Below are 21,913 nucleotides of genomic sequence, written 5' to 3' on the forward strand. Positions count from 1 at the left end.
AGTGCCACCTATCAGTGACCCATCAGTGCCGCATATTAGTGCCCATCATCAGTGCCACCTCATCAGTGCCACCTCATCGATGCCCATCAGTGCCCGTCAGTGCAGCCCCATCAGTGCCCACCAGTGAAGGAGAAAACTTACTTATTTACAAAGTTTTGTAACAAAAACAAAAAAAAAACTTTTTTTTTTCAAATTTTCGGTCTTTTTTTATTTATTTCGCAGAACAAAAATCCCAGAGGTGATCAAATACCACCAAAAGAAAGCTCTATTTACCCTTGTGATATGGGCCGGCAGTTACTGAATGACAGGAAGATCAATGGACTACCAAAGCTCTCAGCAGCACCCTTGTATGTCTGTGAGAACTACAAGCCATCAGCCGCAATGCATGACAGTACTTGTAGTTTACTCATTCTCAGAATTCTGTGAATGAATGATGCAGCCATGCGGGAGGAGCTCCGCATGGCTGCGTTCTTTTTGAACTGTGACAGTGGGTGCAGGGAGAGGATCCCTGGCCTGCTGTCACGGTGGGGTGGGGGGGGGGGGGGGAGTCGGGAAGAGAGAGATCAGATGCTGAACATGTTAAAGAGGAGCTCCGGGCTCCTTCAGAAAAAAATAAAAGTCAGCAGCTACAAATATTGGGGGACCGAACTTCTGGCTGACTTCACCGCGGTGAAGTCAGCCGGAAGTGGCAGCAGGTACCTGTCAAACCCAGATACCCACTCCCCCCCGAAAGGTGCCAATTGTAGCAGTGAAGAGGGGGGAAGGCAGATAAGCAAAGCTTCCCCTTTTGGGTGGAGCTCCACTTTCAATGTTTCACCCTAAATATGGGTGTAACATGTTCACAAAGGTGAACTTATTCTATACATTTTTGCCATTTTTTAAGACCAGTCTGTCATCCGATAAATGCATTAGCAGCATAATTCAACAAATATGTCACAATCATTGCATGTTAGTTACATACAATGAGTCTTTTATGGGGGGGAAAAAAACTGAGAACTATCCAACTAAAGAATATTTGTGGTTCTTTATAGAACAATGTCTCTTACAAGTTAAATTTCGGTATGACAGCTATATGTCATGAATCATGCAGAAAAATATATTTTTGAAACACTTTAACTTGTCATGCCCTATAGCGCGGATATTTGTCCTGTACAGTACATTCTGTTCAGGTCTTTAGCTGGGAAAATAATCAGTGACTTTCTTGTTGCCTTCTACAAAGCCTGCAATAGACCACAATTACCTAATTCTGTTAAATGCTTTGGAGAATGGATTGGACTAAATGACCCATCTCTTGACATTCTGGTGGTAATATCTCTGCTAATATTACCATTCTGTACATTAACCTGTACCTCCCCATGGTCCTTAAAAAAAGATCATTGTGACCTACTTTCCCTAATGGATCATTCATTCTGTAAACCATAGAAAAACATGGGGAAATCCAGTGAGAATTGTGTGAAAGGTAAAGTGTGACAAAGATAGTAAATAGATCCCACTGATCGAGTGACTGAGGGATAATAAAATTCATCCTAAATACCAGGCTAAAGACCTACAAACCCATCTTGTGTCTGGAGTCCCCAGTACATTTAATATGAACCAAACTACCAAAAGACTACTGTAATGGACTACTATGCACAACTACTATATGAAATTTGTCTAAGTATACTATGTATAACAAATACATTTTTTATATAAAGCATTTCCCCTCAAGAAGACCAATTATTGTACAAAATATAAAATCATTTAGGTACCGTATGTACTCGAGTACAAGCCGAGTTTTTCAGCCCATTTTTTGGGATGAAAAACCCCCCTTCGGCTTATACTCGAGTGAGCCGTACAGCAGCCATACCTTTAATTACTAAAACGGTGTCTCCCACTGTGTTATGCAGTCTGTTCGGCCGTCCATTGTAACAAAGCCCCGCCTCCCCCTTGGAGTCATCCGTGATAGACGGAACACTGATACAATGCTAGTAATCAAAGGTACGGCTGCAGATGGGCACAATGAGGCTGCAAATGGGCACAGTGAGGCTGCAAATGGGCACAGCGAGGCTGCAAATGGGCATAATGAGGCTGCAAATGGGCACAATGAGGCTGCAAATGGGCACAGTGGGGCTGCAAATGGGCACAGTGAGGCTCTAAATGGGCAGAGTGAGGCTCTAAATGGGCAGAGTGAGGCTGCAAATGGGCACAGTGAGGCTCTAAATGGGCAGAGTGAGGCTGCAAATGGGCACAGTGAGGCTGCAGATGGACATTGTTTACCCAGTAGATGCTGCATTTTCCCACCCTAGGCTTATACTCAAGTCAATACGTTTTCCCAGTTTATTGTGGTAAAATTAGGTGCCTCTGCTTATATTCGGGTCGGCCTATACTTGAGTATATACGGTATATCCCCATTAAAACTCCACTGACCATGCAGGGCCAGATTTAGACCTTGGGGGGCCCGGGGCACTCCAGGTTTGGCAAACCCCTCATTCACAGAGTTGGTTTACATTGTCAATGACCATCACACATTTTCAAAATGCATGACACAATGTCATTCTGAGGTCACACATGCATACACGCACGCAGTCACAGGCCACCTTCCTTATAGCGTAGCTCCAGGCTCCTTCAGAAAAAATTTAAAGTACTACTGTAGTTGCTGACTTTTAATATTAGAACACTTACCTGTCCATAAATCAAGCGGTGTCTTTACCCCAGCCGATTTTTCACTCAGTTTTGAGTGCTGCCGCTGCCATCTCAGCTAAGGGAAACCAGCAGCCTTTCAAAACCAGGTACCCGCTCCCACCAGAAAGGTGCAAAATGTGGCAGTGGAGGGGGAGAGGAGACAATCAAGCTAAGCTTTCCCTTTTGGGTGGAGCTCCGCTTTAAGAGCACAAGTGTTATATGTGTGGTTGGCTTGAGCTGCCAAAAATTGTTTTTAAAAACAATACAATATACCAGACCAGAGTAAAACCTTTTACAGAGGAAGGCAGGCAAAATATTATTTCTAAAGATACATTTATTAAAATAAAGTTTTTTTGTAAAATCATATATGTATTTTATATTATTTTATTATTCTTTATTTTTTAAAATCTTATAATGTATATTGTTTTATATGATTTTTGTATAGAGGGGGCACCTTTTGTCAGGGGTCCCGGGGGAATTGTCCCTTCTGACCCCTTATAAATCTGGCACTGTGACCACGCGCCCCCCCCCCCCCCCCCCCCCCCAATATCCTGAAAGTGTTCCTTTGTAAACATATAAAACATGTATAACGGTACTGTCAACAAAATCAGGCTGCTATATCCTCTGCTCAGCAAAAATGTCTTATGTTGACCTCTGTGAATCAATACATTCAAAATCGTACAAAAATATTGATTAATATTGCATTAAAGAGAATGTGAATTAATGCATATATAACAAAGAGTATTGGTTAAACTTGTACATGTGTGTATAGGAAGTTGTCAGTCCTTCCAATACTCAGTGTCAGTATACAGTATCTCACAAAAGTGAGTACACCCCTTTATTATATCTTTTTATGTGACAACACTGAAGAAATGACACTTTTGTAAAGTAGTGAGTGTACAGCTAGTGTAAATTTGCTGTCACCTCAAAATAAATCAACACACAGCCATTAATGTCTAAACCGCTGGCAACAAAAGTGAGTACACCCCTGAGTGAAAATGTCCAAATTGGGCCCAATTAGCCATTTTCCCTCCCAGCTGTCATGTGACTCGTTAGTGTTACAAGGTCTCAGGTGTGAATGGGGAGCATTAAATTTGGTGTTATCGCTCTCATACTGGTCACTGGAAGTTCAACATGGCAAAGAACTCTCTGAATTTTTGTTACATAAAGATGGCCTAGGCTATAAGAAGAGTGCCAAGACCCTGAAACTGAGCTGCAGCACGGTGGCCAAGACCATACAGGAGTATAACAGGACAGGTTCCACTCAGAACAGGCCTTGCCATGGTCCACCAAAGTTGAGTGCACGTGCTCAGTGTCATATCCAGAGGTTGTCTTTGGGAAATAGACGTATGAGTGCGGCCAGCATTGCTGCAGAGGTTGAAGGGGTGGGGGGGTCAGCCTGTCAGTGCTCAGACAATACGCCGCACACTGCATCAAATTGGTCTGCATAGCTGTCGTCCCAGAAGGAAGCCTCTTCTAAAGATGATGCGCAAGAAAGCCTGCAAACAGTTTGCTGAAGACAAGCAGACTAAGGACATGGATAACTGGAACCATGTCTTGTGGTCTGATGATACCAAGATAAACTTATTTGGTTCAGATGGTGTCAAGCGTGTGTGGCGGCAACCAGGTGAGGAGTACAAAGACAAGTGTGTCAAGCATGGTGGTGGGAGTGTCATGGACTGGGGCTGCATGAGTGCTTCCGGCACTGGGGAGCTACAGTTCTTTGAGGGAACCATGAATGCCACCATGTACTGTGACATACTGAAGTAGAGCATGATCCCCTCCCTTTGGAGACTGGGCCGCAGGGCAGTATTCCAACATGATAACTACCCCAAACACACCTCCAAGACGACCACTGCCTTGCTAAAGGAGATGAGGTTAAAGGTGATGGACTGGCCAAGCATGTCTCCAGACCTATTGAGCATCTATGGGGCATCCTCAAACAGAAGGTGGAGGAGCGCAAGGTCTCTAACCTTCACCAGCTCAGTGATATTGTCATGGAGGAGTGGAAGAGGACTCCAGTGGCAACCTGTGAAGCTCTGGTGAACTCCATGCCCAAGAGGGTTAAGGCAGTAATGGTGGCCACACAAAATATTGACACTTTGGGCCCAATTTGGACATTTTGACTTAGGGGGGCTCACTTTTGTTGCCAGCGGTTTAGACTTTAATGGCTGTGTGTTGAGTTATTTTGAGGGGACAGCAAATTTACAGTGTTTTTTTTTTTTTCCAAAAAAGCTTATTGTTTACAAAAGTAAGGTTACATTGAACGTTATACATTCACATTGAACAGAAACAATATGATCAATAACGTGGAGAACAGGTAGCCAAGTATTCGGTGGTACATTGCGTTCCCTTAGGTCAGGGTGAGCCGTGTGTGATTAAACTAACAGTTTGTATGTTCCAAAGCTAGGATTACGAAGACTGTAGATTTACAGAGGTTTCTATGTTGTGTTTGTCTTGTCTAGTGAATAATCGGCATTTAGGGGTGTATCTGGCATGAGTCAAAATGCGTGATCATATATAACCCCTTGGGTATATTTGGGGGTCTTCTCAGCTGTGAGGGCTATTAAAAATTTACACTGTTATACAAGCTGTACACTCACTACTTTACATTGTAGCAAAGTGTCATTTCACATGAAAAGATATAATAAAATATTTACAAAAATGTGAGGGGTGTACTTACTCTTGTGAGATACTGTATATAACAGTACTAACAATAACATCCACCTAAAGCCACTATATCCTTGCCTTGGTTTCCAAGAAGGAAGACCCTTGTTGCTCAGAATCAGGTCACGTCAAGTTTTTCTTAACCCTTGCTAAAAGTGGAAAAATTACTAATGACAGTATAACATGCACCAATAAAGAAACAGTTTGCTTTCAATTGCAGTACAAAGTATTCTTATAGAAAACCGAGTTTCTCTCCCACCTTTAAGAAGCTTCTCTGACATTGTCCACTGCTATCAGGAATATGGAAGTTCTCACTGAATGTCAGTTCAAGATGGCTGCTCTCATGAGTCAGGATTGTCCAAGTGCATCTGCTATTCATAGGAAAGTTTAAAGGCCAGCCTGGAGATTTGATATTTCCACTATCTGCATGAATATAGCCACCACATCCTATTAAAGAGAAAAAAAGATGATGATAATAAAGGGTACCCAAGGGCTGGAGACAGTCATGGCACTCATGAAAGCTAGAGTGGTGGGGGTTGTGCCTGCTACTGCAACTTGCAGCAACCAGAATGTGTAAATTTCATAGATCAAATGATTTTTAAAAAACAGTACTAGATGTCGTAATGTTCACAAGAAAGTATATCTCACCCTGGGAATCTGATGTCCAGTTAGCATAAAATCCTCCTCCATGTATGGAATTGTCCGCATTGAAAATGACCAACAGTTTATTAGACCCAGACTGGATTGTCCCTGGTGACACAGTCCCACAATATTGACCTATAATCGGTGAGCTTGGCAAGGCACCGTTCACTATTGTCAATGAGTCCCAGCGGCATACCACATGATATTCCAGATCAAAATAAGCAAAAGAAAGCTAGAAAGGAATATAGCAATAAAATGTTTACACCGTTGAGAGATAATAACATCACATGAAAACATGCAGCAAATACTGGAAATGAAAGCCAGTGATCCAATGCCTCCTGTTGGCCAGTATAAGATTTCAGTGGAGTTTCTGTAACATCTAAAACACCAGCACAACCATGAGTGTGCATACTACTTTTGTGGATCTACTGTGGCACGGGGGCCCAAAAATTACCCAAGAGCTGCCATGAGCAAGGTTCAGGGGAGACTTAGACTCTGATCAGAGCTCACATCTGTTCAGGGGTTATATCAAGAAGTGGTAGCAAAGGGAGGGATTCATCTAGAAACAGTTTCCTAGTGACCCATGTTCAAGGCACTCCTTTCTATCAGGACATGGCCTGGTCTACGTCCTGACAATAGGTGGACAGTTGTGATAGGCAACACTCATTAGCTGTGACAGTGGCCCTCTGAAGCCAATGGTTTCCACTGAACATAATAAAATATATGACATTTTGCTATCACAGATCATTAAGTCATAAGATACTGTTATTTACACAACTCAATACTTGCAAATTATAAAACAATTTCAAGCATTGCTTCCTTTAGCCAGGTTTAACCTTTGATTAAAAAAGATATGTGTCCATCTAAAAAGACCATTACCATGCACAGTATTTTTTTAAATTGACATTCCAAATATCTCCCAATCCACCAACCATTCTTCTATTTTTTCCATATCACTGGTCCACTTCATAACTAAGTCAACCAAGTCAATTAGAAACCCTAAATGAGACCCAATGGATCTATGAACTTGAATGGAATATATAACTTTGCATCTTCATCATCTTCAACTATAACTTTGCATCTTCATTAAAAACTTAAATACATATAAAACAATTAGTAACTCATCAACTAATCAGATTCAAAACTGCCTTGGAAGTTCGGATATTATTGGTGATGCAAGAAGCATAAAAAAGAAACAAAAGTGCCTTTTACATAGCCTGTGAGGAACTTCAGAGTGGGCTGGATGTAGGGGATTACATTGAACCCTTTAGTATACTGTGATTGCAGTGTTTACTGCTTAGCATTAGTGTTTTGGTGAATGGTTTTAGTTTTACCTGCAAATGCTGGGGAACCCAACGTAGCACTGTATGTGCCTCCTCTCTGGGCCTCATATGACAGTAGCTCTTCCTCTGATTCACATTTCAGCCAATTGTATTTTTGAATTAATTAGTCTTTTAAAGAGCTGTATAGTAATATCACCTAACCAGTCTCCAGGTTTCTGTTCTCCTTTATATCAGATTCCAAGGAATAAAGTCTGGCAGTTTGCACATACAGTATGTAGAGACAAGGCTTGGAGATGGTTTGTCTCTATAATCTTTAGCTAATACTCACAGTAATAATTTGTCCTTCTGGGGCCTCCAAGTGCCAGGCACAGTGGCTTCCAGCTATGTAGTTTCCAGGATAGTTAGGACTATATAAAACCCCAGCTACACCACTTTGTACCCCACCGCAACCTAAAAGACAAAGCAAAACATCACCATAATAATACATTTACATTATTAATGTTTGTTGAGCCCACACAGTAATTTTGGGTGTACTCTAGCAGGTTAGATTTCCCCCTGGAATTTAAGTGTGGCCTAATTCTCCTGACAGGATCCACAAGAAACCACAAGATGTCCATGTAGCACCCTCTACCTAGGTAGGTGCTAGAGTAGGTTTCTTTTTGGTAAGTGCAGGTAAATTTAGGCAGGCCTAGCTGGAAGCTGGGAGTGGTTCAGAGTAGCAACTATGACTCACAAATAGCATCACTTCACTGTTACCTCCCTCTTTTTCTAGAGGATTCTAGAAGAGAGGAGGGGAAAATAGGTGGAGGTGTCTGGGGTGTCTCAGGGAGCCCTGACCAATCCCCAACTAGGATTGGCAGGGGGCAGGCCTCCATGAAATACCTAGAGTCAGACCAGCTGGGGAGGAGTTTTCGGGTGGAGAAACTGAGGATGGAGTACTAGGTTGTCGGGGGGGCCTTTGAGGGAACGCCCCAGTCTGGGGGGAGGGGGTTGACCTTGGGTCTGGGACTCGGGTGCAGGACAGAGCCCTTCAAGAACTCATGAAGGATCCATTCAGGAGGAGTCAGAGAGGACAGCAGGAGCTAGTACTGCTGGGCAAGTCTTCAGGAGGGAACAACCAGTTACAGCCAGGAGGGCTGGCGAGTGACATGGGCAGTCGGGAGAACTGGAGAGGCATACCAGAGAGGACTGAGAGGAAGCAGTCAGAGCTGGGTGTGGAGCCAGTAGTGAGGATTGCAATGTCACAGGCAGTGAACTTGGGCATTGACTGGGAGCAGTAGTCCACCAGAGAGAGACAGCTAGCACTAACAAGACTTTCCATATTTTCTGCTACACCATAGGCGCCCACGGCCCCTGCTTGCAAAGGGCAAGTTATTTAGGCCTGGCTGAGCCAGTGTCAGGCCTAGCTACCATGTGCTAGCTGTTCCTGGAATCACTAAATAGGAAGCGCCATCCAGGAGGAATGGAGCGGACCACTAGATAGGAAGTGAAGAGTTGTGCTGAAGGAGTCTAGAGAAATGTACAAAGAGTGTACATAGTTGTCCTTAGCAACTTTGCTATTCTTCCACTGGGCATCCCATAATTCCCATCCCCATCCAAGTTGAATTCCCCCAATAAAACAACAAAAACAAAGCCAGAAGACTGTTCATTGTCTTGGAGCGTCAGGGAATTGAATGCCAGGCCGGGCAGGGTGACAGGTGGGCCACATCACTTAGCAGCCCCTACTTTTTCCTATGCACCCCTCTGATCCTAGATTTTATTTTTTTTACTAAGGGCTACCTACCCCAACTCTAAGGCTAAGCCCCCATCCAACTGCCAATCTTGTATCTGATGAGAGCTCCTTTATTTGCCCCTGAGGTGCAGGGCTTAGTGCTAGAGTCATGGAAGTTAAATCCCTTTGTAGAAGGTTTGTAGACGGTTTTATAGCAAACAAAGGTAGTAGCGGGAAAATGCTTTTGTCCAGCAGTACTTTATTTTTAAGTGTTCAAAGTGACAAACGGTTTACCTAAATTCAGCCCTTGTGATGTAGAAAAATCAAGACCAACGTGCAAAATGCAGCTCATTTATGTATTCAGGTGCAAGCTACATATAATGAATGTGCCAAAGATCTTGTAGGAGGTTCTTCAGTTACAAATTATTATTATACAGAATTTAAATAGTTCAAATAGTTTGCAAATGTCTTCTAAATACTGGACGTAAGACCCCATTTGTAAGCATCTCATACCTCACTTCTTTGGAAGTTCAATACCCAATCTCATCTACTCTGCAATGCAATGTCAAGCTGACCATCAAGGAGCTAATTGGTAGAGGAGCCACCTTAAAACAACCAGCTTCCTTGCCTGATGTCAGTGCCCCCGCTGCACAGCTTGATTGGTCACTACAAAATGCACTAGTACCAAGGCATGCCACAGATCATTAAATGGGGTTGTGACACCTTACCTGTAAATGAATATTCAGCATGAAATCCGATGTCTTCTACCTGAGCGTTACTAACAAATCGTACCCATATCCGAGGTGCAAAGAGAGCAAGAGGAACTGATGGGATGTTCCTACCACACACTCTGCTTATTAACTGCCCATCTGCATCATCTGTAACATAAATAATGTATCCTTACATTATAGGCATTTTTTATTGTATCAAGCATTCTAAGATTTGTGTTAAGGTGGTCCGAAAGGTTGTTCATTATATAGAATAAAACAATACAGAGATTTGCCTACCAACTAATAAGAGACACTCCAAATATGAATAATTGGATAATGCCCAGTGCATTCATGGGCTTGGCTCAAAAGACGTTGACAAACTGCCCTGGGACTTCAAGGACGATACCTCACTGGATCGGGGGGGGACAGGTAAGTATTGCGGTGGTGGGGAGAGTTGGGGGCGGGACAACCTACATTATATGTAACTGCACAATAGTTACTTCTGCCAACCGCTACAGTCACTATAAGACTGAGCAACAGGGGTAGGGACCATGGTGCCCAGCAGGAAGCATGCTATCTAAGACTGGCTGGAAGTGTCAGATAGTGAAGGTACAGCATGTACTGGCCATCGGGACTACCGGGAGTTTCCCGGTGGGCCGATGGCTCAGTGGGCCGGTCAAGTGCAGTCCTGGAGCCGCTTCTCTCTGACAGTGAGTGATCACGATTTCACTCCTGTCAGGAGGCGCAGCTTCCGTCACTTGCTGATGAGAGCAGTAGGCTTTCTGCTCCCTATAGCCTGCAGGGGGAGATTGACAGCCGGCAGACTTTCCTTCCTCTCTTCCCTTATCACTTGTCACTTATCACATGACTAGAGAGGAGGAACGAGGAGCTGCCTTCAAAACTGTGAGTACATGTGGGAGGGGGAGGAGAGGGAGGACACTCTGATGTGAAGGGGCGCTTCTAATGGGGACACACTGATGTTAAGGGGGCTGCTGATGGGGACTCTCTGATGTGAAGAGGGCTGCTGATGGGGACTCTGATGTGAAGGGGGCTTCTGTTATGGACACACTGATGTGAAGGGGGCTGCTGGTGGGGACTCTGATGTGAAAGGGGCTGCTGGTGGGGACTCTCATGTGGACACACTGGTGGGAAGGGGGCTTCTGATGAGGATACACTGATGTTAAGGGGGCTGCTGATGGGGACTCTCTGATGTGAAGAGGGCTTCTGTTGGGGACACTCTGATGTGGAGGGGGCTGCTGGTGGGGACTCTGATGTGAAGGGGGCTGCTGGTGGGGACTCTGATGTGGACACACTGATGGGAAGGGGGCTTCTGATGGGGACACTCTGATGTGAAGGGGGCTTCTGATGAGGACACACTGATGTTAAGGGGGCTTCTGATGAGGACACTCTGATGTGGAGAGGGCTGCTGGTGGGGACTCTGATGTGAAGGGGGCTGCTGGTGGGGACTCTGATGTGAAGGGGGCTTCTGATGGGGACACTCTGATGGGGACACACTGATGTGAAGGGGGCTGCTGATTGGGACTCTCTGATGGGAAGGGGGCTTCTGATGGGGACACTCTGATGTAAGGGGGGACGCTGTTGGGGGCACTCAAAATTAAAGTGGGCCGATCATGATGAAGTCCATGGCCAAATTTTTGTCCCAGTCCCTGCTTCTAGCTCCTAAAGAGAGCAATATTTCACTTGATGCCCAAAGGAAACAAAATTTGTCTCTTTCATTACAGCTACCTTGATTAGCAAGGCGATAAGAGAAGGGAGAGGATCTTTTTAAAGCAAACCTGTAGCAGTCAGATTACACCTTTTTTCTTACAATAAACATTCAATGCTGCATTTTCTTTACAAACATAGAACTGCAATCAACAAATGCATTCCATAGCAAAGCAGAACAAAAGTATTTGCTGTGTCTAAAGAAACACAGCACAAAGCAGGGTAAATGCAGCTTCAGAACTGGTATGCATACTAAACCATTACGTTTTAAATGCATACTAAACCAAGTACGTTTTAAAACACCTGTCTATACAAGCTCTTACATGTACTAGTGGCACATCAAGATATCTAGAATTTTGGGGCATGGAAAGAGTAGGCCTACCTCTCCCAATTCTGCAATTTAAAAGATAACTAAACCCAAGAACAAAAATGCAAAATATTGTAGCTTACAGTCCTTGTGGTAGCTGTATTAGTTTTCTTTTTTTTTCAAGCTACCAAAATTTTCAGCAATAACAGGAAAATACCTGTTGATATTGCCAGAAATGCAGTGTCAAAGGTCACTTCCTTAGAGCTGACAAAGAACATCTTCCTTCCTAGCTATCTTCAGTAATTCACCAATTTTCCTGCCCCCATGTAATTAAGATGAAGAGATACTTCAGATGTGGAGATGTTTGTAGTCTATAGCAGGTGAGCAGCCTAGGATGGCAACCACGGATCCCTCCATAGATACAGTGGTGGAGTGATGTAGCCACTCAGGAAGTGTGTTATTTGAAGGATTACCAGGTAAAATAACTCAAAAGAAGCTGGAAAAAAGAAAATGAATGCAGCTACCACCCCATAATAATCTTACATAATTATACTTCACTTCTCACCTAATTTGATTTCCACAAAGTCGTTCAGGCAATTTGGGTGTGGTTCCAGTTGCAATCTCTTAAACTCCATGTACGTAGTGGAGTTATAGAAATTGGGGTTCTGAATGACCCACTCACAGTTTAGGTTCTTGGTGTAATTAGTGACCCGATTGTATCCAGGAGACGTAAAGTTACCTCCAACAGGTTTCATTAGTGATCCTCCGCAGACTTTAAGACAAAATTATTTTATTTCATTATTATTATGTCTTTATCACATTCCATCCACAATTTATAATTCTAAAAACTGAACAGATTTAAGAAATGCCCACACTCTTATCAACTCTGTTTAATTGGCCTAAACATCAATATATTTTGGTAGCCTAAGATCATTTTTGCTAAGCCCCAGCTTTATTACCATACATCTTAGTTTCAACAAGAGCACAGATCTAATAGAAAAGACTGACTACAATTTTAAAATCAGAAGCTGTTAAAATTCATATATAACCATGACAGATTCCTCTCTCCTCCAAGACACTCCTCCATGCTGCCACAAGAACAGCCGGTGCTGGACATCAGACTTAGTCATCCACACTCATGAAGTCAGTGATGATATAAAAGAAAGCCGCTTACCGGTGGCGTCAATGGAATCCACATTTATTGTAGGGAACAACCACAAGTGCTACAATGACAGTCTCCTCTCTAGGACTGCACCCCCCCACCGATGCGTTCCCCTCATTAGGGCTTGGTCATAGAGATCAAACCTGGATACCAGTGACACCACCAATGTGTGGAGTTATTTCATTCCTGCTCCAAATATATCTAAAGCCAGATAAAGTATATTTAAATTTTGGGATATAGTTGTTATTTGTTAAAATCATATTTTTAATTTCTTTCACTGTCTGGATCCCTTTCTTTGGATTTTACTTCACTTCCTGACCCAGAGAAACAAGAGGAAGTCAGCAGAAATCCCCTCTTAGGCAAAAAACAGGTGTCTCTACTAGAAGATTTCTCTACACTTGCCGCTTCGGGGAAAACGATAACACTTTCCATTACTTTTTTGGACTGCTGAGAATAGTCACCAGGGAAAAGAGAGGTTGGAACTTTTGTCAGGATGTTATTGTTTCTGTCCCTGATGTGTGTGTGATGGTAAAATTCTAAATTGAAATTATCCTGGAACAAAAGCAGAACAGATACCATAACTGGGGTGACAACAATCTATAAGGGGATTTTTTTCAGTTGGAGAGTTTTCTTCTCACTTCTTGTTGTGCCTCAAGAATGGGAAGGGAAGCCTTACAGATACATTTTTTTAAATACAATTTTTAGCATTATCAAAAGAGACAAAATCCACGAATGTGGAGTACAAAAAACATAGTGACTATGACTGAGACAGATGTTTTAAGCCTTCCCTCCTCTATCCAAAGCTGAAAAAAAATTGGCTTTAGATACACTAATGGGAAAAGATCACAGGTCAAAATCAGTATTTTACAGTTTAAATTTAAAGTAGTTCTAAAGACACAACATTTTTTACCTTAATGCATTCCCTCCATTAAGATAAAAAATGTCCCAGTAGTTGTATTGCCCCCTCACGCTCCCTTATACTTTCCCGAGCCCTCTCTCAATTCAGCTCTGTGCCCATCTGCAACAGCGGTGATCTCTGTCTCCTCACAGGGCTCAAAAAGAGCAGCATTGGCTCCTGCTGCTGTCGATGAAGTCCTGTGAGCGGGGGCAGGGCCAGGGCGCACGGGGAAGAGAAGGCGCCTAGAGCACTGGCAGGGCACTCAAGAAGAGGAGGTTTGAGGCCACTCTGTGCAATACCATTGCACAGAGCAGGTAAGTATAACTTGTTTATTATTAACAAAAAAAAAAAACACAAGCCTTTACAACTGCTTTAATTAGTATTTGCTTTTTGGCACTAAAACTAATGTACCATTTTTATAGCGCTGCCAGTTTAAATGCAACTAGTTCTTAATGTAGCTCATATTTGAAGGGGAACTGAAGTGAAGATTTCCTAAGTTATAAGATAAATTTATAAACGTCACTTGTGCCCAAACAGTAGCCTGAAAATGTATCCTTAGGCTGGAATTTATCCTGAAAATTAGCAGCAGTATATGAGGTGTGGTGTGCCTATAGCGATCTATAGAGATCTAAGGCACTGCTTCCTGTAACTGCTAGTCTCACAAGATCTGGAGTAGGATTTGGTGAAGTCACAACCAGTGGTGGCGGCTCATGCAGGGTGCAGGGGCGTCGCCCCCCTAATCCATGCGCTCAGCCCCAATTAACATGCAGGGCGCCGAATGCATGGCTTCCAATGGGGTTTTTCTTTCTTTTTTTGAAGCACATGATTAGACTCTGAGGCTCCAATTGGCTTGAAAAAGGATGGGCTTGGGGGGCAGAGCACTGCGGGCCCCCCCCCCCCAAGAAAAATGAGCACCAGCCACAACTGTTCTTCTCACTGCTGTCCTTGCTTGGGGCTCCAACATCAGGAAGCAAAGCTTTGCCTATACCCAGATGCCACAAAGATACACAGTACATAGCAAGGCATAGTAAATCAGCAATGGGTACATATCAGCTGTAGAGAGGAGACAGGCAGGGGTTACAGTATGTCCCTCCTGGCCAGTCAAGACAGTCAAAGATCTGGCACTGAGAAGATGGGGAGACGATGCGTGGGGCCACACAGATGTCTTATCGTTAAAGCAGAGGTATTTGCGTAGACTAGTTCAGCTTTAAGTCTGGGAGGGGGCAGTACTAGAAGCCATTCATGTGTGCAAAGTTCCGGCTTTTCTGTATAATGCAGAGGGGGGCCAACAATGTGGATGACTTCCATAGACCAATGACGTCATACACCCCCCGGTGTTTAGTGCCACCAGCCACACCAGAATGATTGAGAGATCGGAGCTTTTTGCTTAAATAAATGCACCAAAAAAATTCTAATAAAAGCATTTTTATTGCAGTTTGTAATAAAATAAGTAATTAGAATCATATTCCTGGCTGAGCTGTGTGATGGGACTGTAAGTCTCAGGACTAAATGGGCATAAATGTAGATCATTTGCAGCTCCCTTTTATGTAAATTCCAACTTTTTTTTTAGATGTTTTTCTGGGGTTTATCTTTAAAGAACGTTTTAAAAATCTATTGAAAAGTTCGATATTATTTACACTCAAACTTATCCACTACCTGCATCTTCCATTGAAGTGAACGTTGCCTTGAAACCTCCATTGGAAACAGACCCATCGGTAAGAAATATAACTCTCATGGTGTTCCCAGAAGATCTGATAACTGTATCTGGAGAAATATTGCCACAAAACTTGTCCAAGAGAGGTGACTGGGTCCGGTAACCATTGTATACCTAAGATCAACCAAGAATTAACAGGAAATGTTACACAAGATATTTGTAGAAGAGTACTAGAATTAAGAGTTTAATACTACTTTTGTGATTCACAGTCTCACCAAAAAAAATAATCCTCAGCAATTTGACAAAGTGTTCAAAGAGAGTTTATGCAAAACAAAAATTAATTTCTAAGTGCATTTCCTTATTGTTCTGGAATTCACACTTTAAAAAAGTAGGTTTAATAAAATAGCAACGTGTACCATGTGAATTAGCGACTAAGATACGTGTACGGCCCCGCCCCTCACTCCTGTGTCACTGGATTTGATTGACAGGAGCCAATGGTTCCCGCTGCTATCAGTCTGTCCACTGAGGAGAGATACGGCGGCTGGAGCCGCTGATCTCGTGTACATCGCTGGATCGTATCGGCTCAGGTAAAAAAAAAAGGGGGGGGTCTGGAGCACAGAAGGTTTTTCACCTTAATGCATAGAAGGCATTAAGGTGAAAAAACCTTAAGGCTTTACAACCACTTTACCTGACAATTGCGCAGTCATGCAGTAATGTACCCAAATATTATAATAATAATTTACCGGTATGTCCTTTTTTCACACAAATAGAGCTTTTTTTCATGGTATTTGATCACCTCTGCGGTTTTTATTTTTTTTGAACAAAAAAAAAGACTAACAATTTTGAAAAAAAATATTTTTTACTTTCTACTATAATACATATACAACAAAACTTTTTAAAAAAATCTAATTTCTTCATCAAAATCCCAATGAGCGTATATTGTTTGGTTTGTGCAAAAGTTATAGCGTCTACAAACTATGGGATATTTTTATGTATTTGTCTACTTATTTATTTTTCACTAGTAATGGCGGGTAATCAGCGACTTATAGTGGGACTGCGATATTGCGGCGGACAATACTGACACTGACACTTTTTGGGGACCAGTGACACTAATACAGTGATCAGTGCTAAAAAATATGTACTGTCACTGTACTAATGACACTGGCTGGGAAGGGGTTAACATCAGGGGCAATCAAAGGGTTAACTGTGTGCCTATCCTGTGCTTTCTCACTGTGGTAGAGGTGTTGTGCAGAAACCCAGGATCATGCCTTACCTACTGACAGAATTGCGATCTGCCCTGCTTACATAGGGAGATCGATGTTCTACCTGTGTACTGTACAATCGGCGGGTGATCTGGCACAGAGCGGCCACCCTGCCACAATATATGTGCGGTGGGTGGTCGAGAAGTGGTTAAGTGGACCTCTGCGCATTCTCCTACCATATCTGACTGGATATTTGATTCTAATAAGTGCGTTTCTATGAGAGACATATTTTTTTCTTAAAAATCTATCTAAGAGGTTTAACTCAATTTGGTCACTGTGGCTAGCCCATATGAGCTCAGTCTCCAGCTAAAGTATATGCCTTTGTGGACATAATTGTATTCTTAAAGACAGCTCCCATCTTTACTGTTCCTGATTGCTGATTGGTGTTTTTGGTTTGTTATGATTTCTTGAGATATGCTTTTTCTTTGTCTTTTTGTGCATGTTTATGTGTCCATAAAAAAAGAAATAATAATTCAAATAAAATCCAATTAAAAAAAATAAAAATAAGTGTGAACTTTTACATTCACAAACATAACAGATTAATCTGGTAAATAAGCAAAAAAAAAAAAAATCACAAATTTCAGGGAATAACAAGTCTTAACCTCATTAAACACATTAATGTTGTTTTATTTCCTAATGCGAGAAAAAACGCCACCCGAGCAAACTGTTGCAGTGTTTTGCACATATATAGTATATGATAATCCTCTTAGGGTAAGGGCACCCGAACAAAAGCACCATGAATAATGGATAGACTTTTGTCACCCAAGAATGAGTACTTGTATATACTTATTCATTGGGTGTTGTTGTTGGGAGCATGCTGTCATAGTAAGGCTATACTTCTGTCTTACCCAATTCTGTACACAGAGAAGAAAGAGGGCAATAGTTCTGGTCCCCCACAATCTAGAAGAATAAAATGAACCTGACTTGGCCCTCAACATTTTTCAGATGAAAATAGCACTGAATTGCAGAAACTATTTGGTATTGGTCTTTAAATTGATCCCATTGCAGCCCCTTGGAGTGTAAACCCAAGCTGTATGTAGGGTCTCAACTTCTGCATCAGTTAAGCCTCACCCACTATGACACTAAGTCGAATTTTCTGTCTTTTATTGTGGACAGTAGAAGCTCTGCAAATGGTAACTGAAGGACAGGAGATAGGGCTTAGCAACAGGCAGAAGCTTTGGCAAAGTTTTGATTTGGGTAGAAATCGGGGTCCTAAGAAAAGCTTGGCTTTATTTTTCAAGGAGGGTTCCACGGGCACATAGGGATCAATTTAAAGACTTAAGCTGGCCATACACAGCTCAATTTCTTTTTTTCCAGCTGAATTCGGACTGAAAGAGAAAAATCAGTTGATTGCCCCATCCACGCTAAACAGAAAGAGAAATCTCCACTGCTGGCTATTTTATTCTGGCAGCCAGAGCAACTGAATCTGGAACCATCTGTTTGTTTGATAGTTTTCCAGCTGAATTATCGGGGACAGCCCACAAATTGAGACATATATGGACAGCTTAACACAGGTGCCACAATGCACATTTCCACACAGTGACAGTTTTAGGCCAGGCTAGGTTCAAATGTATGTGCTTTAAATATACTTACATTTGTAATTGTTTTGCTCAAATAGATTAATGAATGCATCAAGAAGGGACACAAAACCTTTCCTTGTAGAATCAGTTGCACATACATTGTCAATAAGCAGGCAGGCGATGCTGTGCTTTCTCATGAGGAAGCCCACCATGCCTTGCTAACTGGATGTCTTGGATGCTTTCCATAATTGTAAAAAAAAATAATTATACAGTGCCCTGAAAAAGTATTCATACCTCTTGAATTTTTCCACATTTTGTTATGTTACAACCAAAAAACGTAAATGTATTTTTTCAGGATTTTATGTGATAGACAAACACAAAGTGGTACATAATTGTGAAGTGGAAGGAAAATGATAAATGGTTTTCAAAATTTCTTACAAATAAATATGTGAAAAGTGTGGGGTACATTTGTATTCAGCCCCCCGAGTCAATACTTTGTAGAACCCCCTTTCACTGCAATTACAGCTGCAAGTTCAATTTTAATCTTATCTGACCAGAGCACCTTCTTACACATGTTTGCTGAGTCCCCCAAATGGCTTTTCGCTAACTGCAAAAAAGACCTCTTATGCCTTTCTTTCAACAATGGCTTTCTTCTTGCCACTCTTCCATAAAGGCCAGATTTGTGGAGTGCACGACTAATAGTTGTCCTGTGGACAGATTCTCCCACCTGAGCTGTGGATCTCTGCAGCTTCTCCAGAGTTACCATGGGCCTCTTGGCTGCTCCTCTGATTAATGCTCTCCTTGCCCGGCCTGTCAGTTTAAGTGGACGGCCATGTCTTGGTAGGTTTGCAGTTGTACCATACTCTTTCCATTTTCAGATGATGGATTGAACAGTGCACTGTGAGATGTTCAAAGCCTGGGCTATTTTTTTTATAACCTACCCCTGCTTTAAACTTCTCCACAACTTTATCCCTGACCTGTCTGGTGTATTCCTTGGTCTTCATGATGCTGTTTATTCACTAAGGCTCTCTAGCAAACCTCTGAGGGCTTCAGAGAACAGCTGTATTTATACTGAGATTAAATCATACAAAGGTGTACTTGATTTAATTATTAGGTGACTTCTGAAGACAATTGGTTCCACTAGATTTTAGTTAGGGGTATCAGAGTAAAGGGGGCTGAATACAAATGCACGCCACACTTTTCACATATTTGTTTGTAGAAAAATTGGAAAATCATTTATCATTTTCTTTCCACTTCACAGTTATGTGCCACTTTGTGTTGGTCTATCACTTAAAATCCCAATAAAATACAGTTATGTTCTTGGTTGTAACTTGACAAAATGTGGAAAATTTCAAGGGGTATAAATAATTTTTCAAGGCACTGTATATACTGTATGTATGTTTTTTTTTCAAATAACGGAAACAGCTAAAACTAAAGGTCACTCCCAAGAAATGTCCCTTCCCAATTCTCCAGTCCAAAGACTCTCTACACATTAGTCAGATAGTTTAAAGAGTAACTTCACTTTCATTGAAAAAAAAAACATTCCCCTCTGGGTGATCTATGCACATTACAAGGATTGTAACAAACTTTGTTGCAGTTTCCTACCTTTTGTTATTCTGAAGACATCCATGTGTGTTTGTCTGTGTCCATGTGTGAAAGTGAATCTAATGGGGGTGGTTTAATAATTATCAATCAGCTGCAGCAGCTGCAAAGCTCTAATGAGGAAAGCTTCTAGGTCTGCACCCTTTTAGACGTGTTCCTACAGGGAGTATCTCACCAAAAATGACCTTTTTTGTTGCAGGGGATGCCTGAAATCTGACTTGTATCTTAGTGTAGACTTCTGGGAAATTGCAAATCACACAAGCAGAAATTGGTGTTTCGGGGGGGGGGGGGGGGGTGTTCTGTAGACATTCTGTCTACAGAACACCTCCAGTTAACCATATTGCAATGTATTTTACAGAAAATCACAGCGCTGCAGATGGAAAATGAAAGGTCATTTTTAATAACATCTAATTACAATATGATTTGTGTCGCAATTGTATATGCTACATTATTTTTTCTTTATTTTCTATTTTTTCCCCCTCACGAAATTGGAGTTACCCATTTAGGAAAAGAAATTCCAGCCCAGACTTTTTTTGGTTTTTGGATAGTATGGAGGAGACTTTGAACCCCTGTTAGATTTTCCTGCTGCCTGTGTCTCTGTTGGAGATATTCTCATTTCTGGGACCAGACAGGAAATGAGGAGAAATCTCCCCAATGAGAACACAGTAAAAAAAAAAAAAAAAGTCCTAACACTTCCATATGTGCTCACGTTAAGTGAGTGAAATCTTTCTGTATCTAGTAAATCCTACATTAGATACAAATAAAAATCATTACATTTCTGAATGTGATTATTGTAATATCCAAATTGATATCAGCCTCCTGCAAACCCCTGAATAACAGGACTGGAAGAAAGAGGGGCAACTCTGCCCAATCACAGGCAGGGGGCTGGGAGGTAATCAAGCTATATGGCTTAAATACAGTAGAAGAAAAGTCAGCTTACCAACCTGGCTCTATTGCCTGGCAGGGCTGTGAAAATTTCAAGGAGATACAAGCAAATCATTTGGCAGACAAAACATCTTCTATAAACACTGTATACCTGGAGTTCAGTTTTAATATTTAACACACAACTTACAGCCACATAGTCGTAGTCACAGTTCTGTTGGTCCTGCAGTCGTAGGTCATGAAATGTCAGAGTGACCCGTCTCCCTTCTGGTACCCTTATTCTCCAATCACAAACACGATCATGTGGGTACAGGTTGGGGTAATTAGGAGAGCTCAGAGCCCCGGTGCTTCCATCAATTTCTCCTCCACATTCTGAAACACAGTATATGTATAACCATGTGTTATTCACTTACAGTATTAAAGAGAACCTGTCACGGGAGAAACATGGGGCTGCCATTGCTGACATCTCCTTCTAGAAATGCCTGCTGCCTGCCTGACAGCCTGACCCTCTTGCTTTAATACTCTGAGCTACTGAGCAAAACAAATATGTAGATAAGGTGTTCTGACTTCCTTCTGACTTCACTTATATGCATACTTGTTACAGGTCAGTGATTCAAAAAAATATCAAGTGGTGCAGCAGAACAGCCAGTCAACCAGCATTTTTTCAAAGGAGATTAGCAATGGCATCACTGTAGTTTTCTCATGACAGGTTTACTTTAAGGAGACACTGTCATGTTACCCATTAAGGGAAGAGTGACAGTGTCTGCAGATAGCCCACCTCTCATTTATACTTCAAGAGCCACACTAACAGAGCAAGACTTCCATGTGTAGGGTAGCATGTGGCCTCCCCATGTGATGGGGCCTGAGTAGCAAATCAAATAGGGCCAAACATTGTAATGTTGGGGAGGGCAAGATATTGTCCCCAGTCTAAGGTTGGCCATACATTATACAATTCTCTTGTACAATTTGCCTTTAGATTTACCAAAATCATATAGTATGAGGTCAAACCTAAACACTTTCAATTTGTATGCATTCATGCAGGCCTTAGCACTACATAGTTGAAGACAGTGGCGGCTGGTGCTCAAAATATATGGGGGGGGGGGCGCAAACAAACTGAAAAATTCTGAAAAAAAACCCACCATCAATTGCAGCCTCACTGTACCATCAATCGCAGCCACTGTGCCCATCAATTGCCGCCACTGTACCATCAAACGCAGCCACTATACC

The 21,913-nt window shown here is 42.1% G+C and overlaps 1 protein-coding gene across 1 annotated transcript in view; it reads right to left on the reverse strand.

Moving 5' to 3' along the window:
- CUBN (cubilin) overlaps nucleotides 1–21,913 on the reverse strand; it is a 388,954-nt gene that overhangs the window by 75,842 nt on the left and 291,199 nt on the right. Inside the window, exons 48-54 of the mRNA XM_073629712.1 lie at nucleotides 20,877–21,058; nucleotides 15,423–15,594; nucleotides 12,272–12,478; nucleotides 9,693–9,842; nucleotides 7,582–7,703; nucleotides 5,977–6,202; nucleotides 5,588–5,775 (exon numbers count right to left, since the gene is read on the reverse strand). Of these exons, the coding sequence (XP_073485813.1) occupies nucleotides 5,588–5,775; nucleotides 5,977–6,202; nucleotides 7,582–7,703; nucleotides 9,693–9,842; nucleotides 12,272–12,478; nucleotides 15,423–15,594; nucleotides 20,877–21,058 (1,247 nt within the window). The remainder of the gene's footprint in view (nucleotides 1–5,587; nucleotides 5,776–5,976; nucleotides 6,203–7,581; nucleotides 7,704–9,692; nucleotides 9,843–12,271; nucleotides 12,479–15,422; nucleotides 15,595–20,876; nucleotides 21,059–21,913) is intronic.

The sequence above is a fragment of the Aquarana catesbeiana genome, linkage group LG05 (assembly GCF_042186555.1).
Source record: "Aquarana catesbeiana isolate 2022-GZ linkage group LG05, ASM4218655v1, whole genome shotgun sequence".
Taxonomy (NCBI): domain Eukaryota; kingdom Metazoa; phylum Chordata; class Amphibia; order Anura; family Ranidae; genus Aquarana; species Aquarana catesbeiana.